This window comes from Cicer arietinum, chromosome 4 (assembly GCF_000331145.2).
Source record: "Cicer arietinum cultivar CDC Frontier isolate Library 1 chromosome 4, Cicar.CDCFrontier_v2.0, whole genome shotgun sequence".
NCBI classification, from domain to species: domain Eukaryota; kingdom Viridiplantae; phylum Streptophyta; class Magnoliopsida; order Fabales; family Fabaceae; genus Cicer; species Cicer arietinum.
The window spans coordinates 10388715-10411871 of record NC_021163.2 but is presented as its reverse complement, the minus strand read 5'-3'; the positions used below and the strand labels follow the sequence as shown (position 1 = coordinate 10411871).

At 26.6% G+C, this 23157-nt stretch overlaps 3 protein-coding genes across 3 annotated transcripts in view; 2 read left to right on the top strand and 1 right to left on the bottom strand.

Moving 5' to 3' along the window:
* Nucleotides 1-8364: 8364 nt before the first annotated feature.
* LOC101512072 (uncharacterized) lies at nt 8365-9087 on the top strand. The gene has a single exon (XM_004496287.4). The coding sequence runs from the start codon at nt 8448-8450 to the stop codon at nt 8811-8813; it is 366 nt and encodes a 121-aa protein (XP_004496344.1). The 5' UTR covers nt 8365-8447; the 3' UTR covers nt 8814-9087.
* A 10271-nt stretch (nt 9088-19358) lies between these two features.
* On the bottom strand, nt 19359-22314 carry LOC101510694 (glutamyl-tRNA(Gln) amidotransferase subunit C, chloroplastic/mitochondrial). The gene is made up of 5 exons (XM_004496282.4): nt 22117-22314; nt 20760-20800; nt 20340-20395; nt 19810-19858; nt 19359-19723 (listed from the first exon to the last, which is right to left on the bottom strand). Exons 1-5 carry the CDS (start codon nt 22312-22314, stop codon nt 19648-19650), a joined length of 420 nt encoding a protein of 139 aa, XP_004496339.1. The 3' UTR covers nt 19359-19647.
* Nucleotides 22315-22419: 105 nt separating this feature from the next.
* The window catches only part of LOC101511013 (protein GET4), a 7446-nt gene continuing 6708 nt past the window's right edge, over nt 22420-23157 (top strand). Inside the window, exons 1-2 of the mRNA XM_004496285.3 lie at nt 22420-22559; nt 22757-22836. Coding sequence (XP_004496342.1) covers nt 22512-22559; nt 22757-22836 — 128 coding nt within the window. The 5' untranslated portion in view covers nt 22420-22511. The remainder of the gene's footprint in view (nt 22560-22756; nt 22837-23157) is intronic.

The following is a 23157-nucleotide window of genomic DNA, read 5'->3' as shown; positions in this document are numbered from 1 at the left end:
TTTACTGGAAATTTGACGGTAAAATTTCCGGTAACATAATTATACTACCGAAAATTTGAAATATGAAACTTTCGTTAGTGAATATTTGTGTATCGGATTTTAATGGAAAAATTTTATGTATCAGAAATTTGGTTGAAGGGATAAGATTTTAAATTAATTTTTTTTTTTTATCATTCAATTAATAAAATTTTTAAAAATAATTTTGAGTTTTTAACAATTTAAGGGGTATAAAATTAATTGTGAGGTACAAAAGCCAACTTTCTAGATTAGTATGAAAATGGGCCCATAGAGACTCAAAAGTCAAAACATGGACCAACTTACTATAGTGGACCTTTTGCAAAAGTAGCCCAACATTTGTCGTTCACATGCTTCCATGTGACCACCTGCGAGTTAGGTTATCGGTGCGCCCAAGATATCCGACCAATTAAAATAGCTACTTACCGGACATAAAATAAATGAAAAACTACATTAAATAAATAAGACAAAATCAAATTGCACAACTTGTCAATTTTTAATGGGATTAGGTCTTTTAAGTGTTAGGAAAAAATATCAGAATTATTAAATAGGACATTGTACTTCAAATTCAAATTTAGAACTTATAAATTTATTGTGTTATTTATTATCTCTGATCTATAAAAAGGAAATACGAATTAGTGAATGAATATTTTGTTAGTGGATATATAGTATGTAAATATTGTTGGGTGGGTCTTTTGTTAACTGCGAGCCCACACCACGTTCTTAAGATAAAAATGAAAGATGTGTTAGTGAACGGGCCTGGTTGAAAGAAAAGGGAAAAACCTTGAAAATTATATCATGTATCCTACACTTATACTCTAATCTCACTTTTTTACAAACTATCAATTTTTCTTTTTTCTTTTTTAATTCATTTTTTTTAACTCTACTAAATTCAACTTGATTTTGGAAAATTAATTAATTTTTTCTTTTAGATTTCATATTTTTAAAATAATTTATTTTGTATATCAAAAAATTTATTTTCAATACACAAATATATTTTGATAGGGTTTAAGATTAAACCTTAAACCTAAACATTTGTATACCGAAAAACTTATACAAATATATTTTTTGTGTATCGTAAAACTTTTTCTATGTTTTCCGATACACATATGTAGTTTTTCAAAAATTTGAAATTTGTGTATCGGAATATTTAGAAGAAATTTTCCGATACACAACTATGTTTTTTGTGTATTTGAATTTTTTTTTTCAAAATTTCAATTACATAAGTATTTTTTAAAATTTGAAGTTTGTATACTGGATAACTTACTTTTTGCAAATTTTCTGAAAAAAAGTATAATTTAAAAAAAACATGTGTTTCGAAAATATTTTTTATATAATTTTTCAGAAATTTAGTGTGGTAAAAAAAAATATTAAAAAGCAAAGAAAAAGATAAAATGGATAATTTATATAAAATGTAGAATAAATGTCGGGTACGAGTAGAGTATAATTTAAAAAAATCTTGAAGTTGAAAAAGAGTCATCAACAAAGTAGTATGTGAAGCTAAAATGACCCACGAGAGAGAAAGTAGGAGTAGGAGTGCGACGTGTGAAAGAGAAGAATAAAATGGGTTTAAGTGGCATAGTTGGAGTAACAAATTTGCTTCATTTTGGCTGCAATTTTAATAATATCTAATCGGTAGTTTTTATCTTTTCTTTAAATCAAATTGTTATATCCACTTTTGTTATTTGGTTTCCTCCACGGGAGGATTTGATGTTATGTTGTTTCATAGTGCTACTCGTAATTATTTTATACAATGAAACTTTTAGTTGGATAAGTCTCGATTTTTATTCTTTCATGTTGAGAAATGTTTTCCATATTAAAGCTTGAGGCATTATGATAATATTTTTTTCTTTTATTATTATTATTATTATTATTATTATTATTATTATTATTATTATTAAGGATGAGAATAGGCTAGGCCGTCGGTCAGGGGCCTATGTCCTGTCCTGTTTATGGCATGGTCTGACCTGTTTAATAAAAATGTTAGACTCAAGCTGTTTTTAAAGCTTATTTATTAGGTTAGGCTTATAAAAAAACCTATTAAGCATCACATGCCGGCCTATATATATTTTATTGTTTACTCAATTCTTCATTTTTTTTTCTTTCTAATTTCCATTGCCCTATTGTACATCAGGTATGTAAGCAACATATTGTATATAAAAAGCAATATTATTTATATATATAAATATTGTTTGAGAGGTAATAAGTTGAGTTTGTTTGAGAGCATTTCTTTAAGAGATAATAATGAGTGCGTTTGTTTCACGAAAAAATCTATTCTTTTACACCAAAAATCATTAGGGTTTAAAGTGTATTTGTTTCTGATTTTTAAAAAATTATTTTGTTTAGAAAAATCATTTTTTATTTCATATATATATATATTAGTATATGGAGAATCATGTAAATCGGTCTAGGTAGGTATGGATAATTGTTTATTTGTTACCTTTATATATATTATTAGTGAATATGATTTTGTTTGAGAGCATTTCATTGAGAGGTAATGAGTGCGTTTGTTTCAAGAAAAAATTTATTCTAAAAATCATTTTTTAGGATTTAAAGGGTGTTTGTTTCAGATTTTTAAAAAATCATTTTGTTAGAAAAATCATTTTTTTTTATTTAATATATATGTAAAATCACTTTGTTAGAAAAATTAATTTTTTATTTAATATATATATACATACATTGATATTGGTATGTCGAGAGCATGTAAATCAATATGGGTAGCACATCATGTACATTGGTATGAATAGAACATCATTTTTTTTTTTAATTTGCTCATGTATTTATTTATTACTTTTTAGTTCAGTGTCTAACATATATGTATTTTCTTTTTGAAGGTTGATAAACAAGAGATACTAATCACCTTGAAGATTTGATATCATTTTTTTGTCATTCATTGGATTTTGAATTTTGTTGAATGATATGTGTAACTGTTTATGGGGCCCATTTTGTTTTATTTGTAATTTTTGAAGGACTTTTTAGAGTTTGTTAATTATAAATTCTTTTTGTTTTTTTTTATTGGAAGGTTGTTGCATTACAAACTTGTTAGTTATTATTTTATTAGATTTGATTATAATTTTATTAGTTTTCCTTGTATATAAAGGCCTAGTTTAGCCTATTTAGAAAAAAATATAAAATATAACATTTAAATATTTTAATGCGAATAAGGCTTTTAAATAGGCTTACATGCCGGTCATGATAGGCCGTAGGCGCCAGGCTCAGGCAAAAAAAAAAGCCTATGATAGGCCGTAGGCCTAAAAAATTCATCGTAGGCCAGACTTAGGCCTAAGTCTGGCCTACGGCCTATCATAGGCTTAATGAGTCAATTTATGTAAATAATTTTTTATATTAAAAATAAAAAATAATTTATTTGTTAACAGTTGTAGGATGTAAGCAATAAAATTCAAGTGCATAACTTGTTTATATCTTTCAATAAATTTCAACTTATCTATATTATAATAACCATATCTGTTATATCTATATTTTTTTTTTACTAAAAAGACATTTTATATCCTTATTGTTACTGTTTGCCTAATTACCATACTCTTAAGAAATTTTTAATTTATTTTTTTCTTTTATTATTATTATTATTATTATTATTATTATTATTATTATTATTATTATTATTATTATTATTAAGGATGAGAATAGGCTAGGCCGTCGGTCAGGGGCCTATGTCCTGTCCTGTTTATGGCATGGTCTGACCTGTTTAATAAAAATGTTAGACTCAAGCTGTTTTTAAAGCTTATTTATTAGGTTAGGCTTATAAAAAAACCTATTAAGCATCACATGCCGGCCTATATATATTTTATTGTTTACTCAATTCTTCATTTTTTTTTCTTTCTAATTTCCATTGCCCTATTGTACATCAGGTATGTAAGCAACATATTGTATATAAAAAGCAATATTATTTATTTCTTACCTTTATATTTTTATAAAAATCAATCTTATTTATTTGTTATCTTTATAAATATCACTAGTATATAAAGTTTGAAAACCCTAATTGTTTATTATTATTGAATATGGGTTTGTTTGAGATGATTTGTTTAGAGGTAATAATCTGAGTTTGTTTGAGGGCATTTGTTTGACAGATAACAAGCATTTCAATAAAAAAATTATTATTTTAAACTAAAAATTATTTTTTAGAGTTTAAAGAGTGTTTATTTCTGATTTTTAAAAAATAAAATCATTTTTTATTTAGTATATATATATATACTGGTATACGGAGAATTATGTAAATCGATATGGTTAGGTATGGATAATTGTTTATTTGTTACCTTTATATATATATATATATATTAGTAGTAAATATGATTGTGTTTGTTTCTGATTTTTAAAAAATTATTTTGTTTAGAAAAATTATTTTATTTAATATATATATATATATATATTATTAGTGAATATGATTTTGTTTGAGAGGTAATAAGTTGAGTTTGTTTGATAGCATTTCATTAAGAGGTAATAATGAATGTGTTTGTTTCAAGAAAATATTTATTATTTTACGTCAAAAATCATTTTTTAAGGTTTAAAGGGTGTTTGTTTCAGATTTTTAAAAAATTATTTTGTTAGAAAAATCATTTTTTTTTATTTAATATATATGTAAAATCACTTTGTTAGAAAAATTAATTTTTTATTTAATATATATATACATACATTGATATTGGTATGTCGAGAGCATGTAAATCAATATGGGTAGCACATCATGTACATTGGTATGAATAGAACATCATTTTTTTTTTTAATTTGCTCATGTATTTATTTATTACTTTTTAGTTCAGTGTCTAACATATATGTATTTTCTTTTTGAAGGTTGATAAACAAGAGATACTAATCACCTTGAAGATTTGATATCATTTTTTTGTCATTCATTGGATTTTGAATTTTGTTGAATGATATGTGTAACTGTTTATGGGGCCCATTTTGTTTTATTTGTAATTTTTGAAGGACTTTTTAGAGTTTGTTAATTATAAATTCTTTTTGTTTTTTTTTATTGGAAGGTTGTTGCATTACAAACTTGTTAGTTATTATTTTATTAGATTTGATTATAATTTTATTAGTTTTCCTTGTATATAAAGGCCTAGTTTAGCCTATTTAGAAAAAAATATAAAATATAACATTTAAATATTTTAATGCGAATAAGGCTTTTAAATAGGCTTACATGCCGGTCATGATAGGCCGTAGGCGCCAGGCTCAGGCAAAAAAAAAAGCCTATGATAGGCCGTAGGCCTAAAAAATTCATCGTAGGCCAGACTTAGGCCTAAGTCTGGCCTACGGCCTATCATAGGCTTAATGAGTCAATTTATGTAAATAATTTTTTATATTAAAAATAAAAAATAATTTATTTGTTAACAGTTGTAGGATGTAAGCAATAAAATTCAAGTGCATAACTTGTTTATATCTTTCAATAAATTTCAACTTATCTATATTATAATAACCATATCTGTTATATCTATATTTTTTTTTTACTAAAAAGACATTTTATATCCTTATTGTTACTGTTTGCCTAATTACCATACTCTTAAGAAATTTTTAATTTTATTTTTGAGGTCATCTACTAATTGACCCAATTTTTTAACTTTTAAAGATTGTGAATTTTTACATCTACATTGTCATATCCGTAAAAATGTCAAAAATTGTAATAAGGAGATCGAAAGTTCAATTTTTAGTTTTACATAATACTAACAAATAAAAATACTTTTTAAAAAAATAAAATAAATTTGCTGTTTAGGTTGGGACACCATAGTTTAGATATTTTCCAATAATACACAATAGGAACAAATTAATGTAGGGTAGCATTAGTGGCTTGAACTATATGTAATGTAAGTGTGTAACGTCTCACTCTCACATGCATGTCCCTACCTCCACCCAAACATGCGCAATAACCAAATATTGGGCACTTGCATTCTCCAAATTATATCACATATGTTCCAACAACTTACATGTCTCTATCATGCTCGATTTGCAATAGATCATAAGATCTCTCCTGCCCCAACCTAAGAAATCAGAAGAATGGATCAGTAAAAAATAATAAATGAAGAATTAATGCAAGTTCCATTTATAGCATAAAAAATGAAGGGACGGAAAAATATCAAATGCACTTTGGAAAGGCCTGTCTTGAAAGCAAGTTTGTCTTTTGATTTTGAAAGATAAGATTATGTGTACTTGCTTTTTTGTTAGAGGAGAGATAAGGAACATAATATTTTTGTTAAATGAAATTATAAATTGGGCTAGGAAATATATGATACAAGTATTTATAATTTAACTACCCCTTGATTTGAGTAAAAAAAGACCAACCCCTTGCAAAAAAATTATTTATTTAACTACCCTAGCTCATATATATATATATGAATAGTCAGTTTCCAAACTAAGAACATTTGGTACATAGCAAGGTTTATAATTTGGGTCACTTACATAAATTTTTAATTATCCAAAATCACGACATGGCATGCATGTGGTATAACGTAAATTTATACCTTCTTCATCATTCAACATCCTAGTATCTTGTTAGAGTTGTGAGTATGTTGAGACGAATTAAAATTTATTAAATTTATTTTATTTTAAAATTTAAGATATAAGTTTAATCTATCTATAATAAATTTCTTTTTTTAAAGAAAGAAAAACATATTTTATTATAATCACCATAAAGAGAAAAACCAATACTTGTACAATAGAGGTATACTGCTCCCAACCGGGGCGGAATCATGATTACTATACTATATTTCAAAAATTCATCCAACATTATATATCAAAAGAAAAATATTTACATATCAACTTATAACATTAATGATCTATTAAAATATATAACGTTTTTACTATATATCACAAAAATCATCTATAAATTTACACTAATCTTTTAAACAATTCTTTTTTCGATGTAGTATACTAACAATTATCAAATAATCAATCAAAAATTCATTTTTTGTCCTGTTGTAAAGTGTCGTCTTGAATGTTAATAATTGAAAAGAATTGCTTTGTAATAAATGTAAATAGAAGTGCAAACGTAAAAGTTACGACATGAAACACATAAAAATATAATACATTCTCTATATAATTAACTTTTAAAGGTAAATACTAACAAGTAGACTTAATCATTGTTAAGAATACAAATAGAAGAATATTTATTTTGAAAAATGTAATGAAAGTTGACAAGACCTCTAGGTTAAACTACGTCAATTTACGGGATTAAACTCAAAATCTCCTATTTAAAACACTTACAATATTCTTTAATTTACAACCAAACTATTTTAATGTGACACTTTGTGTTTAATTACTTATTTATTTATAATATAATATAATAATACTAGTAAGTAGAGAAGTAAAAAATTACTATTCGAAATTCATACCTGAATATATTAATGTCCTTGCGACTATTAATTAAACTATATTTGTGAGACAAGTTTGGTATGTCGATCGAGGTTGCGACTTCTGGTCCTGTCCTCATAGCATGCCAATGATGACATTATTGGATATTAATATTACTCCCGCCTTATCTAAAGCAAGACGTAAGCAAATTTTAATCATATTTAGTTTTATTGAAATTAAAACAAAAAATAAACAGCATTTTGAATGAAGAATGAATGAAAAAGATGTGGCTGCTTTTTCTTTTTCTCTCCCAAACTTGACAAATGTTGGTGTGACAATTTGTTTAGTCTTTATATATCAATTTACTAGATTAAGTCGGTAGTGGAAATCTGGTCACGCTATCAACATTATCTTCTCATTTTCGAGTGTTCTTTTATACTCTTTATCTCCTTAGTTACTCATCGTTCATGCAACCACACTTATATTGTATCATCATGGCATTTCACTGTACTTAAAAATATATAAAAATCAAAATACTACTCTTGCACTTATTAAAATCTAAAACAAACTCTAGAACAAGACTTTAATAAAATTCTAGCATTTTAAAGCTTCAATAAAATTACAAGTGTAAACATATTATTATATTTTTGTACACTTAAAGTTCCATGTTTAAGAATAGTAAAGATATATAGAAAGATTTTTTTATGCAAGATTCAATATTATTTATGGATAAAAATAAGAAATTTTAAATAAAAAAATAAATGATTAAAGTAAAAATCGATATCTTTGTAATTTATAATTTCTATAAATTTACAATACTTCGATTTTTTGCTTATTCATTTTTTATTTCACCCTTCATTACAGAAATTGGATGCTTTAGTCCTTATAGAGGAATAAAAAATATGTGAGATTTAAAAAAATTAGAGAAATAAAAAATGAAAGTTATAAATGTTAAAAAGAAAATAGTAGTGCAGTAACATTTTTTAGTATAAAAAAAAAAATAAAATTGTGATGACTTTATGAGTTATATATATCTGGCACACGATGAGCATCATTCATTCATTCAATTCATCTCCATTATCCTAACTACCAAACCAAACTTCACACAAAAAAAGAAACCTACACGATAGAAAATGCTACCATTGAACAACATCATCTTTCTTATCTTTCTCATCATCACTTCCACTGCGGCAACAGGAAGAAAGCTAAGTTTCGATATGTCAAGCGGCAGTGCACCGACGTCAAGTGGTGGTAGCGGGACAGGTCACGGTCCCAGTTGGGACTACAGTTGGGGTTGGGGCTCCTCGCCCGGAAGTGGATACGGTTACGGTTCAGGTTCAGGGCATTCTCCTTCTGGTGTTGGTAAAGGTTTTGGAGTTGGTTTTGGAACCGGTACTGGATCTGGATCCGGGTATGGTTATGGATCGGGTGGTGGTGGTGCTCATGGTGGTGGTTTTGGAAGTGGTTCTGGCGGCGGAGGTAAAACCAACCACGGATAAATCATTTCAAGTTTAACCAAACTGCATGCATGGAAGCATAGTTTATGTAAAATTATGGCGTAATTCTGGATTAATTAATATACTACGATATATTAATTAAAATTAGTATATGATTGTACTACATATTATTTGTTGGTTTGGTAATTGGTGTGTATGCATGATGGCTAACAAAAACTAAACTAGCTAGCTATATAATATATATAAATATGTAAGCTTTGGAGTTGCTATATATATGCTAATGAAAATATAAGATATTGATGAAATATTATGTCAACCACTGTATTCTCTCAATATTTATTTCTTTATTTTTCTTACGCATGCATATTATGGAAGAAATGGACTATAACTCTGAAAAACAAGTTAATTGACCAAATCGTAACAACCATGTTTACAGAAATACTTCTAATTAAACACTTTTTTATATAGGCAATATATATCACCGTTAATTTTTTTGGGAAAAAAGTCCTTCTTTCAATTTATTTGCTAGTTTTTTTTCTTCTTCAATTTATTGGCAAAAAAGAAAAAGAAAAAGAAGGTAGTGAAGTGTGATCCAAATTAGCACCATTGGGTGATAATCCAAATTCCAAACTCTTGTAGGTCGCACATGTGCTTTAATGAATCAAATATCTAATGCCACTAAACTCTCTCTTATCCAGGTTATCTACGAACACCCACTTATGTTCTTTTTAAGCTAAACCCTATTAATACTTTATCAATTGAATTAGACATTACCAATGTAACCGTATCTATTCTAGTAGAGTAAAGTTTTAAGTGAAAGGAAATTGTTGCATTAATTAAGGGTGTAATTGTTTGGTTTAGTTTAGTTGGAAAAAATATAGTACAAATCAATATTAATTAATTGATTTGATTTGCTTCCATTTTTATAATTTTTTCTAAACCATATTAAATTAATAAAATAATTAGTTTGATAGGATTCAAAAGGATTGAAACTTTTTAAAATATCTAACATTAACATTTTTGGAACATATAAATTTTTTATATTATTAAAACAATTATATAAATTGTAATAAAAATATTAATATAGTATGAAATAAATAAAAAATTTAAATATAATAATTTGATTCAAGTATTGGATAATAATTTTTGAATTACATGATTTTGATATCTAAACTAAACGAGAGTTTAATCTAGTTTGAATACAAACATGGAAAAACTAAAGGAGAGTTTAATCTAGAATGTCTTAGTACTTAGGCGGAGAGGACATGGAATCCTTTTTGCGTTGCCTTTATTATACTGCCTATTTCAAAATCTTAGTGTATATATGGTTCATATATAAGAAAGACGAAGACATGCAACTAAGAATGATGGTCCATAATTTGTAACCTCTTTATTACAAAATGGTATCTATATTTTGCTTATCTTCACTATATTTTATAAAAAGTTTTAAGCAATAAATACAAAGTTTTAGAATATAATGCGTTGGTATTTTTGTAATTAAGCAAATCAAAGAAAATGAAAAGATGGTATTTCTAGTCACATTCTTTTTGGCAATGAGATTATATTTTCTATAACAATAATATGAAAAGTGTTGAGAAACTCTTTTACAGGAGTACGGTCAAATATTCGATGAAGTAGTCTTAATAATGTCAAATTTTCATAAGAGCAATTCCTCTTTTCTAGTCTCTTTGGTACTCTCTGGCTTCCACTCCTTTTCGATTTTATCAATAATGATAATATTTTATTTTGTTCTTTGTATTATCAATTTTATGTCATTTAAACCGTAAGTAAGTTTTAGAGTTTAGATCAAGCTTTAAATTTTTTGGAATATATTTATATTTTAAAAAATTTAAATTAACTTTATCGATTTTAAAAAAATAAAATAATTTTTACCTTCTGGGAATCTTTGATGGTCAAGCTTTCCAGTTTTATTGTTTTTTGCTTTTTTTTTCAAGAAAAAAATTGAATTTTTATTAAAATATGAGATGTAGATATTTAAATAAGTTGTTGAGTCTGAATTGGGCCAGGTTATACAAACAAGATCCAAGAGGAAAAGACTCAAGTTCAGGCCCAAATAGCTGAAGGACTATATATGAAGTTACTTCTATATTAGTGGGGGACAAATTGTATTTTCAATATAAAAACGACATAGTAGATTAATTAAAGTAGAGAATACGAAATCAGTAGTATTCATTATGGTAATATCTTTATTGGTCACCATAACTTTAGAAATTAAATTCTCAAAAACAAACAATTGTCTTGTCTTTTTAAATACTCGAATGAAGTTTTTTTGTCGCTATTGTTTCAAGTACGCAAATGAAATAGAAAATGTCAATCTAGTGGATGTTACATCGACAATTTCAAATAATAATAGCCGATATCTATTTGTTTTGTATATCTTATCGTATATCAAAACAAAATAAAACATGTTCAACAATTTTATACAATCAGAACGCGTTCAAAACATGTCTCTCGAAACATCTAAATCTCTCGTCTTTTTGTCTAATTTACATAATTTTTATTTTGTATTAACTTCAATAAATATTATTCTTCTGCGTACGAACCTCTCAAAGATAATCGATAAGTACTCATTGTTTGATATATTTGAGTGAAAATTGTGAGATTATCTTTATTTATCTCTTTTAAAGCATTCAAAATAAATTTTGACGCAAACTTATACTTTGTCATGTCATTAACAAATTTTATCTCATCTTCATTTAAATGTCCCGAATATGAATGGTCGTATAAAGTATCCTCTAAATCATTATTGTATATTGCACAATGAACACTAATTTTTCATCATTCATTGATACTCAACAGTGTACATCTGAGTTTGAATAGATAGTTTTCCTTGTGAAAACAATTTATTGTTGATTTTGATTTATATCTTCCACATCTTTCGCATCCAAAAATTAATTTATCTTCTCTTTCTCTCTTTTCGGTAGCTATATCAGATCTAATTGAAAAAAATTATTATTTCATTTTATCTTCCAATAGTTTTTGCTTATTCGAATTCAGCTTCTTAAGAGCAAAATATCTACAAAATATATTTTAAATAAAACATCAATATATGTGCACACATTAAGAACAAAAACTTATAATATCAATTATCATTAAGATTATCTCATTAGTCGTGAATTTATCTATAGAATCTAGCTCGGTGTAACAGGAACTTCACCTTCAATTATACTCATATCTGATTTAAAAAAATATAAAAAATATAGTTAATATTTATATTATAAATACAATATTTAAAATAAAAAATTTAATTATTTTCAAATAAAATTTACATTTTGAAAATTTGAGTAAAATTAATTTTTTTTTTAAACTTTTAAAATGTATAATTATGTTTCGGATGCTTGATATTTGAAACTTTTGAAATGTCTTTATTTCAAAAAAATTAAAAGTTCTAAAAATATTCATTTTAAAACTTAGTTATAGTCAAAAGGTTCAAAATTTTGTTGTTGATATATTTTAAAAATTTCAAATAAAATAATTTTTTTGAAATTTAACTTATTTTATATTTTGAAAATTTGATAATTAATTAAAGTTTCGAAAATTTAAAAAAAATAGTTGTTAAATCTTAAAAAAGTGAGTAGATTTTTTTAAAAGTTTTTATATATAATAAAAAGGATAAAGTATTATTTTCATGTATCATTTGAAGGGGGAGTTACACGTAGGGGTGACAACTGACAAGTAGAAAATTCGGTCCCAAGACCACTGTATGTGTTATCTTTCAATTTTGTGAGTATTTGGCCTCTTTCTCTAATGTTGTGAATTCTCGTACTGTATTGGAATGAAGTTTTCTGCCTCTAGCTCTTTCTTTGAAGTGATTCAATTAACAAAATAAAATTACTCCTATATTGTGACGATGAGTCTGTATGTTAAGGAAAAAGATGAATGAAATAGAAGTAACCTTGGTCATTTACTTCATTTTTTTTTTAATTTAACATCATTTTCAAAGTTTTATATTTTTATATGAGCAATTTTATATTTGTCTGGTCGCAACATGAAATTATTCAAAGCAGTATATAAATCATTTGTTTATTTAAAAAAAATTAAAATTAATTAAATGATATTCATGATTATTTTACCTCCATTTATAAAGCTAAATTCTTAGTACAAAGTTAGAATCACATAGATATATAAATTAATTCTTGATTTGATAGATTCTTTTAAAGAAATATTTTAGTTGGGAGATTAAATTGACTAATATTTTTAATTAAAAGTATTAAATTATTATTTCGTTAAAACCTATACCAACAGAAAAAAGTTGTCACTTAAATGTATAGCAACAGAATCAAAACCGTAGGTATAAGTTTTATAAATTATAGCTAAAGTATAGACCAACAATGAAATATCCGTAGGTAAAATCAAATGTTTATTCTGTCACTATACCCTATAGCCACGGCGAAAATCCGTAGGTATTGGGTAATTATATACCACGAAAAACAACCCGTCGGTATAGGTAATTTTGCCTATTTCTACGGTTTTATACGTTTACCTACAGATTTTCACCGTCGCTAAACGTTCAATTTCTTGTAGTGTGTCTAAAAGATTTTCAAATTTTTGATTTTTAGTTAAAGTAAATAAAATAACATTTTTAAATTCCGACAAAATATTTTTCAAACAATTTTAATTTATATTAGAATATTATAAAAAATTCCTTAAAAAAATTTAGAATTTTGAATTTGGTATGAATTAAATTGATTTTTTTTAATTAAACGTCAGAAACTCAAGATAAAAAAAATATAAATTTAGAAATTAAATTTTAAATATTTTTTTGAATGAATTTTTTATAGTGTCTTTATTAGAATAATTCAAAATCATATATTGACATTCCAAAACAACTAAAACCATTTTTCAGTATAATTTTGTAAAATGACTAAAAACATGTCATTTTGTTACCTGAATTAAAAACAAAATTTTAAAATCGTACAAAATTAAAAACTTGTTAACTCTTTGTTAAATTTAAAGAACTATTTTCTTTTCTTATTATTTTGATGATCAAGATAGTAGTAAATGGTGCATGGTAAAGGATAACTATTTCAGTAATTCTTAAATAGCAGAAGAGGTAAATTAAGAGGCATGCATTTTATTTCAGTGAAAGCAAAATAAACATAACCATAAGTTTGAGTAGGGGTACCAGATTTATTTTTACAGCATTGTTAATTACTAATTTTCTGGTTCCCTTTTAACACATTGAGGTCATTAACGACCTCTTAATTATATCATCTCATCAGCTTGGATCTCCACAACAATTGGCATGTTTATGGGTTCTTCAGTATTTGGCTTCTCAGAATCCACATGACCAACCACAACAATATTCACCTGAGCCTTTTCCTTACCCATTGCACCTCGCTAGCTAGTAGTAACACAGCACCTACATGCCCAAAATTAATTACATTATAGACAGTACTGCATGAAAATTTCAACATTTCATAGCCAAATTACATCAAATCCTTAAAAATAATTTATTAATTAGTAGCACACAATATATATGGTTATAAAAAAAATGATATATTTTATAAAATTAGTCAGAGAGAGAGAACCTAATGTATGTATATGGACTTGTGAGGGAAAGTTAGTAGAGTATGTGATGATGAGAAGAGGGAATGGGTTGTAGGTTATTTATAGCCCATCTCGTAATGCATTTATAGCCCATCTCGTAATGCATTTATAGCCCATCTCGTAATGCATTTACAAATACACCCTTCATTGTATTTCCAATTTTCTGCTGTAACTTTCATCTTTTCTTTGTCTTAAAAAAAAATAAATATCACTATAAACTAAAAAGTCTCAAATTTAAAATTTAATAGACGTTATTTATTCTTTTCATAAATTATATAATGATAATAAATTTCATTATATTTGGTGTAAAATTAATTAACATATGTTCAATTAATATATGTTTTCGAGTTGAATATATTATGTCTTTAAAATTTATTATAATTTGAAGTTAAAATTTGTAGTTTTAGAGTCTAAACATAATTTTTAAATTGAAATTTATTGTTCAAACTCATTTTATGTAAATATATTTAAATATAAATTATTTTATATTTATATTTTTAACTAAAATCAATTTTATAAAATTAATTAATTCAAAATTATTTTTTAACACTGTAGACGCATAACCACATACACTAAATAATTATTTAAAATTTATCAACTCGTCGTGAACTAAATATAAATTTAATTAAAAGTTTACATCAGTTCTTTTAAATCAAACATATCTTTATTATTATTTTTATTTTCTTCTTTAAGTGATGCAATCGTTACCTTTATTAACAATTAAGGGTGAGTATGATTCAACAAAATATGATAGAAGAGGAAATAATTATTTTAAAATAATCTTTTAATAAAAAAATATTAATGATTACTTTGTTAGATTCTTGGAAGAGGGAAAATTTGTTAGCAACATAGATCAAATTTTAGACCTATTTCTTCATATACTCTTTTTGTGTATAAATTTTAGGACAACTGACAAATAATTATGATGTAATTTATTATTATTATTTTTATAAAAAATACTATGAATTGAGTATCAAATGTGGTATTCCTACACTTGTTTGGTGGTTTCCTCTAACTGATTCCTTTCAATAGTTTGTAATAATAAAACAGTGACAAGCAGGACCACCTCCACGTGAATTATGTCCCTTACCTTAATTGTTTAATTGTCCCGTCATGCATTTTTCTTCTTCTTAAGTATTTCTTTAATTTTTTATATTTTATAAAATAGTTGTTTTTTTTTATTTATTTTATGTTTTTAATTTATTTTTATCTTTTATCTTTTATATAATGAATGTTATACATGTTATTTATTTTACAGAGTTAATATCTATTTCAAAATATACAAAAAAACTTTTTTTTAAATAAAAATCTGTTATTAAATTAAATAAATATTTTTTTTAAAGAATATTTTATGATTGTTAATCAATAATAAAAATTATTTAATAAAACAACCAGAACGAAAATTAAATACAAAACAATAAAAAATATATTTAATCATTTCTTCTTTCCTCCTTCCGTAAATACTTTCCTTTTGGCATTATATACCCTAGAAGACCGATACACACTATCTATTTCTCAATAGAAATTAATAATTTAATTATTAATGTGGGTACTAAAGTCTAATTTCATACCTAATACATGTTACTGTTTTAAAAAAGTATACCCATTTTTACATACAGAATTTAGTAATTGAACTCTATTTTTGTTTTTAAACGAGACAATAAATATTATAAAAAATTCACATGTAATTACCAAGTTTTGTTTGAAATTTGAATATTAATATAATATTTAATTTAATAATATGATATTTATCAATCAAATAAGAAGTTTTTTTACTCATCATTGATTTTGCTTGTCACGTGTTATATTTCCACCACCCCCAAATAATTTTTTCTAGTTCTATCCCTGACTACCAAATAAAATAATTCTAAAACTTATTTTTTAATAGCTACCCTTATCGGTTTTTTCCTGTATCTAACTTATATACACCGTTTAAGTAAAAAGCTAGAAACGGGCTCTTCTACGAACTTTTATTTACACTATTTTTTTCTTCTTTATTTTGATCTTAGTTATAAGCATTTCTCAGAAATTTGTCATAAAGTGATGAAGTTCTTCTTTCTTGATTTTAGTTTTTTTTTTTTTTGTTTATTATTGATTTTAGTTTTAATTTTAATCTTAAAACCACACTCTCACACAAATTATTATTTAATCGTGGAGTGAGTTTAAGTACACTCCTTTGAACGTAGAGTTAAAAATAATATACTATCTCTCAATTGTCGTCTGCCATCGTTCTTAGAACCAATAATTTATTTTAATTTATTTTCAGTATTTTCTACTGAATAACTTTTGTATAGACAACTTTCATTATTAGGAAAACTATCTTTGCAGTTTTTATTAATACAAAAAGTGTAAAAGCAAAATTAATAAATCATTGATAAATTTATTATCTTATTTTTATTAATTTTCATCAAATAAACTGATATGAAATAACTAAATATATATTATTGAGATAACTAAACATAAAAATATGTTTAAGAATTCACAAAATTTTAATTTTAGGTGGCCAAAACTACTAGATTAATAAAAGAGGCATCATCCTGATTGAAAAATTTATCGATCATGAATTAGCTAAACAAATTTTTACAGCTTTAGCTCGGGTTTTGACCCGTTCCTTTGGATATAAAAAATAAAATATTTTTAAAATTAATCAAAGAAAACTGTAATAAATAGACTATAATAAACTTCTTTAGAGTCAACAAATTCACTCACATTAAATAATACAAGTCCAAAAATATAATATTATGGCTCTCTTTCAAGGTTATATGAAATATGAGATTCCTTCGGGCTTCGGCCCCAATGCAGATGTAATTCTTAACCATCAAGGTTTTGTCATCACAAGCGCGGAGGATTCAAAGGAAAGTTTTTTGTTTATTTTTTTAAGGAAGACAATATATATATATTAATAATACTTTTTTTTTAAAACCAAATATAATAATAATAATAATAATAATAATAATAATAATAATAATAATAATAATAATAATAATACTTATGAAGACTACAATATGTGATCTAAATAAGACAACAACTTACAAAATTAATTACTCAAGAATTTAAGATTTCAAATAAAATCCCACAAATTAAAAAGGGTTGCGATCCGCACTCCTTTTAAACACCTAACAAATACAAATGTACTCATAATTGATAACCCTAATCAACCAAGAGGATTTATCTATCATTGATGCAAATTCAATTGAAATTTTTCGACAATGCGTTGAAGCCACACCAATGTAACAATCTAATGTAATTTGCAAAAATGTTCTACACACACTCTTGATGTTTATAAGCACAAAAGTTTATAACCGACAAATACTCTAAATAATAGCTAGCCACACCACATTTCAACAACATTAATTCATTCTTCCGTAACCATCCTTCTCCATAAACACCAATATTTTTTACTCCATAGTAAGAATGTCAATTGATATGGTGCTTAATTGGAGAAACACCCCATTATAGTTGCTCTTAGAGGTATCCGCATATTTAGTCAAAGCACTAACTATTTAACAACTTAAACAACCAAACACATACAATGAGAGAAAAAAGAATATATAAAAGTGCAACTTATGTTAATGCATTTAACCCAAAGAGATTAACCAAAATGACAACGTACAAAAGTATGATTATTCAAGTTTGCCCAACATTCATATGTTCTCTCCTAAAATAACAGAACTTATAATTTTTTGCTACTTATAAATCATCACTTGTTCCTGTTATAAATAGCTTGATTGTGCATAATGAAGCCTAACGTCTACAAAAGATAGTGTACGCTAAAATAATTGAGCCTAAACTCCATCTTTGAATGATGAAAATGGTAACTAACACATAAATAGGCAAGTCTAAAAAAGCTAAGAGCAATAAATCGGACTTTGATGTCTAATGATACTACGATACGAGATATTTACCTATATCGTATGTGTTTGGAGCCAATGGGGAGAGAGGAATAGAAGATAGAGCAAATAAAAGTTGGCTTGGTGATTTAGATGGAGGAGTTAGGGAATAGAGTGATAAAGAGATAATGAGTTTGATCTCCACCCTCAACAAAATACTAGTAATATTAAGAGAGAGCGAGCAAAGAAAGGTGTTTGGTTTAGAGAAGAAAGTGGTAAAAAGATTAGTTTTTATTTGTACTTGTATGGTTGCCAATAGCTTTAACATGTATAGTGCATATATCACCTTGCTGCCAAAGAAAAATGTAATCAAACAAATCACTAAACATGGAAAAATGCAAATCAAAATAAAGATAGAATAAGGATGGCTTATTTATCTGGTTCCATACTTCCATCCCAGAGCACAAGACAATAGCAAATTATTACCAATGCGGTGTTGGGAGAGTTGGTTACATGATTCCCCTCTGGAAAAAGAACTCGAGTTTGATTTATGACTAGTCGCCCATTTGGGAGGCCACCCAACTTTGTCTGAAAAGACATGATGTCCTGTTGTCGACATAATGATTAGCCTATAGCAGACCTAACTAAGACGGGTTAAAATAAAACTAAGATAGGAAATTATTGAAAAACAGAAAAATCCCCCAAAATGAGGTAAGCAAAATATAGTATCAAATATTCATCACTAAGACAACACAACAAATCACTCGTACTACAAAGCAGAATGTCATATGGCTGGCAAAAAAACAGCGAAACATTACACAAACCTTTTTGGTTTTCTCCATTGGAATGGAACAACCTGGCAGAATGAAGCGGACAGAAGTTGAATATCTGTGAGCTACACATTGTCTATGAAGCAAAAGGAGCAAGGTTGATCAATCCAGGTGCTAGATACCTAACTGATAGAAAGAGTTTTTGATTTGTACTGTCATTTTGTAATGTAGCTACGGATTAGAATTCACCCATCCTCGGACTCGTGGGCATTGGAAAGGTTGAACCCGAGCAATGACACCGTCCATGAAGATAATAAAAGGCATATTAAGAGACAAATCCTATCCTCCAGCTGATTATGAGATTTTCATGTCCTAATCCTCAGAAAAACAACTTAAATAAAGGACATTTCCAATCATGAAAAAACAAGCATAAAATTACCTTGAAGAAAGTCTCAGCGGAACAATTGAACTTTCCTGATAAATCTTGTATCCATATATACAAATACATTATCAAACACCTTAAATAATTATGAAATTATGATGACGCAGATTTCAAAATTTGTCCAAGTACAGATTCCATGAGCTGATTTCCATCATGAAAATTCAGAATCAGAGCTAGTTCATATAAAGAACAAAGAAGTTCAAAATACAAGACAACAGTCTTCATTAGTTTCTTTTTAGTCAAAATAAATCATCTAACAAACTTTAGTCCACATTCAGGACCTTTGGAACTTTAATGTAAGGCTCCTCATAGCTTGGAACAGAAGCGATGATGGCATCCCTGTCAATCATATATCATTCTATCAGTATAAACTTTAGTTAGTTGTTTGATATGGTCAATTTACAAATAATGAATCAATAACTCACCGATTGTCAAATGTTTCGGGAGTATTGTCACGCAAATTGTTTTCAGTATCTGCATATAACATGAAAAAAATTAACAACTAAAAACATAAAGCCAGGCCAACAAACAACAACGCTTTATCATGAAAACGTGCAAATTGATTTTCTATTAGTATAAGAAAGCAATAGCACCCACATTTCTATATGAATACTGAATAGATGCTAACCATGCATTTTTAGTTCATGAATAAAGGTTACATAAACACAACATACAATAAGATAGGACAAAAGAAAAACATGTTAGTTCGTATGGCTACCAAATCCACCATATGCTCAATTTTCATTTTGACCATTATATGCAAGTGGCGAATGAGGTGGTATTTTCAGAAACGATAAAAAAGACTTTTATGCTTGACAAAATTACTGATTTCGTATTTTGAAATTCACAATGACGTAATCAGACAAACATAATTTTTAAGTCATAATTTGTTTTAGAAATAAAAACAGGAAACAAAAAAAGTAAACTTGGCCTAAGATATTGGTTTTGAGAGCACCTGCTCTGATGGAGGGCTCAATGCTTTGGAGATCAATACCCTCTAGCTGTCCAAACCTGCCACACAAATTTGAAATATTTGTCGCTTAATGTTGTCAAACATGTAACTTGAAGGAGGATCGGGAGGAGGGTAATAAATTGTAAATGAGATATTAGATATTTTAGTAGGTCGGTCAATTACACCTTAATTATTTTACACTAGTTAGTTGTTTATATAACTGAGTCTATATAACCCCGATATAATTCATTCTATCAATTATCAATATTATTCAATATATGGTTCTTCATTTCTCTTTAATCAATAGTTTAAATCAAAAATTGTAATATGAAGGCCAAAAAATGTGGAATTATAAGCTGTAGACTCAAATAACCAAATTTATGAAACCTTATAATAGAATAAAGGGGTTTTCAAATAACTTACCACCCTATGATCTGCTTAATTTTCGGACCAAATTCTTCAACCTGATATAACATAAAATAATTATTTAAACTTACAAAAAATGCAAATTGAGTCACATTATAAATAATTATTTTATCCATTTCGCTCTACTCCACTCTACTCAATTATACTAAGTTCTATTTTGCTCATTATTTTTTTAACACATCCAAAATCTAGATATTAAATTATAAGAAAATAAGAATGACATATTAAAAAAGAAGAATGCTATATTTTTCTAAAATATCAAAGAGAAAATTTAAACCGAAATATAAGGAATCTACCCTCAAACATATCCATATCCATGCAACGATTCTAAATCTGTTTTTTTCAATATAAGAAATATACCCTCAAACATACCCATGCAATGATTTGAATTTTTTTTCAAAGGATAATGCTTCTATCTGTAATAGATTAAATATTCAATTTTTTTTATAAATAAATTTACTTTTAATTTTCTCCAAAAGCAATAATTCCAAATCCTTTTATCACCATCTATATCATCCTTTCATTTCATTATCACCCCCAAATATCTTTCCCCATTTTGTTTTTTCTCTTCATCCATATTCATTTTCTCTACTATAGTCACTTCCATTCTAAAACTGTTAGCTTTTTGCTAACCAAGAGCGCCGCCCTTTCTTTTTCTTTTACTCTCTTTTCATTTTTTTATTAGAGAAGGGTAAGAATAGTCTAATACTATTTTTTGATATAAAATAACATCTGTAATTCATTTTTTCCCCTCTTTTTTTATATATTTAAATAAATGATTTTATCTACTTAAAATATTTTATTTTATTTTATTATCATTTCGTATCTAAATATGATATTATTTTATTTATTTTTGTCTTTTTTATTTTTAGTATCATTATATAATTTAATTTATTCTAAATTTGCATTTCATATATTATTAATAGTATTTTGTTTTAAAAAAGATAAATAACAATAATTTTGATTAATTTTAAATAAATTTCTACATACTTATATTGTTAAGTTGGAACTTGGAAGTCTGTTCCCTTTTTAAATATAAAAATTAATTAATAAAAAAAAACCTATTATCCACAACTTGATCTCCTTTTCACCCCCAATAAAAATATCCAATCACATTTTCCCGAGAAAAAAAAAAAATTCTCGATCAATTTTCCCCTGAAATTGATTTAAAAAAAAAAAAAGAAAATCCAAGCTTGTACGATGCCCCTTCTGGTACACTTCCCCGAAATGCACGTTTCCCCTCAAATCACACAAAACCCTAACTCTAAACTGTGAATATGGGATATGCTATTCGAACTTTGAAATGGATAAATTAATTATTTATAATCTAAAAAGACAATAAAAAGAAAATGACCTCGGTTGGAGTAAGAGAGATGTGCGCTGTTTTTGCCAATTGAGTCACATCTGGAGCTTGAAGAGACGAACAATTTGTCGTTGAAGAAGACAACCTTCGAAACTGTAACAACTTGTGTTCAATTTTTGGGATTCTATGCCACATTCCATTCGATAATGTTAATGATGTTCCTCTAAACAACATTTTGCAACTACTCATCTTTTATCAACCCTTATCCCTCCCAACCTAAACACTCCAGACTCCTCCTTAACTATTAGCAAAAAAGATTTTCAATTTTCAATTTTCAATTAAGTCCCCGAAGAACTTAAAAATTCCCGAATAAGTCCTTCTATAAATAGGATATTTTTTATTTTTTTCTCCTAATTTGCAAAATCACGCAGAGAAACTTCATCGTCATGTCGCGGCCGAGATCCAAAAGAATCGAACTTCCTCCCGTTCAAGAGGTATCCAAATTCTACGATCCATCAATTTTGTCCATTCCTTATCCAGATTCACAAAAACAATTAGTCTTTTTCATTAAAAAAAATATGATTTGTATTTTATTGACTAAAAATTAATGTTCTGGCTTATGCTTTACGTGTTTTCATTATTGTTTTTGTTTTTTTGTGAGGGTTTTGATTAAATATGATGTAAATTGTAGAATGTTGATAAATTGGAGAAAGTTGTAAAGGATGGAAATTTTTATGGAGCTCAACAGATGTATAAATCCATTAGTGCCAGGTTCGAACATTTTATTGCTTATGTTATGTGCTTTATTCATCAACAGAATTGTTTCTTTTTAATCTGTGATGTACTCTTCAATGCAAAAAAATAATAATTCTAATTACTTTGTTTTTTCTTTCATCTGCAAGTGCATAGTTTATTGGATTATCTCAGGAAATAAGTTACAAGGCAGATTAGTAAAATATGAAGAAGCAATAGTTGTTTATCATTTGTGAAGCTTTTCGTAGTATTTTGTTTAGAGAAAAGATATACCCTAAATTCTATGAGCTGGACAGTGCAATTTCAGATAGTGTAAACATTTTGGAAACTTTGGTGAAT

Coding starts and splice junctions, on each gene's coding strand:
- LOC101512072 (XM_004496287.4), top strand. CDS start 8,448: ATGCTACCATTGAACAACATCATCTTTCTTATCTTTCTCATCATCACT.
- LOC101510694 (XM_004496282.4), bottom strand. CDS start 22,314: ATGAGTAGTTGCAAAATGTTGTTTAGAGGAACATCATTAACATTATCG. Junction 20,801..22,116: donor TCTCTCTTACTCCAACCGAG/GTCATTTTCTTT, acceptor ATGTTATATCAG/GTTGAAGAATTTGGTCCGAA. Junction 19,724..19,809: donor CCCGAAACATTTGACAATCG/GTGAGTTATTGA, acceptor TATGATTGACAG/GGATGCCATCATCGCTTCTG.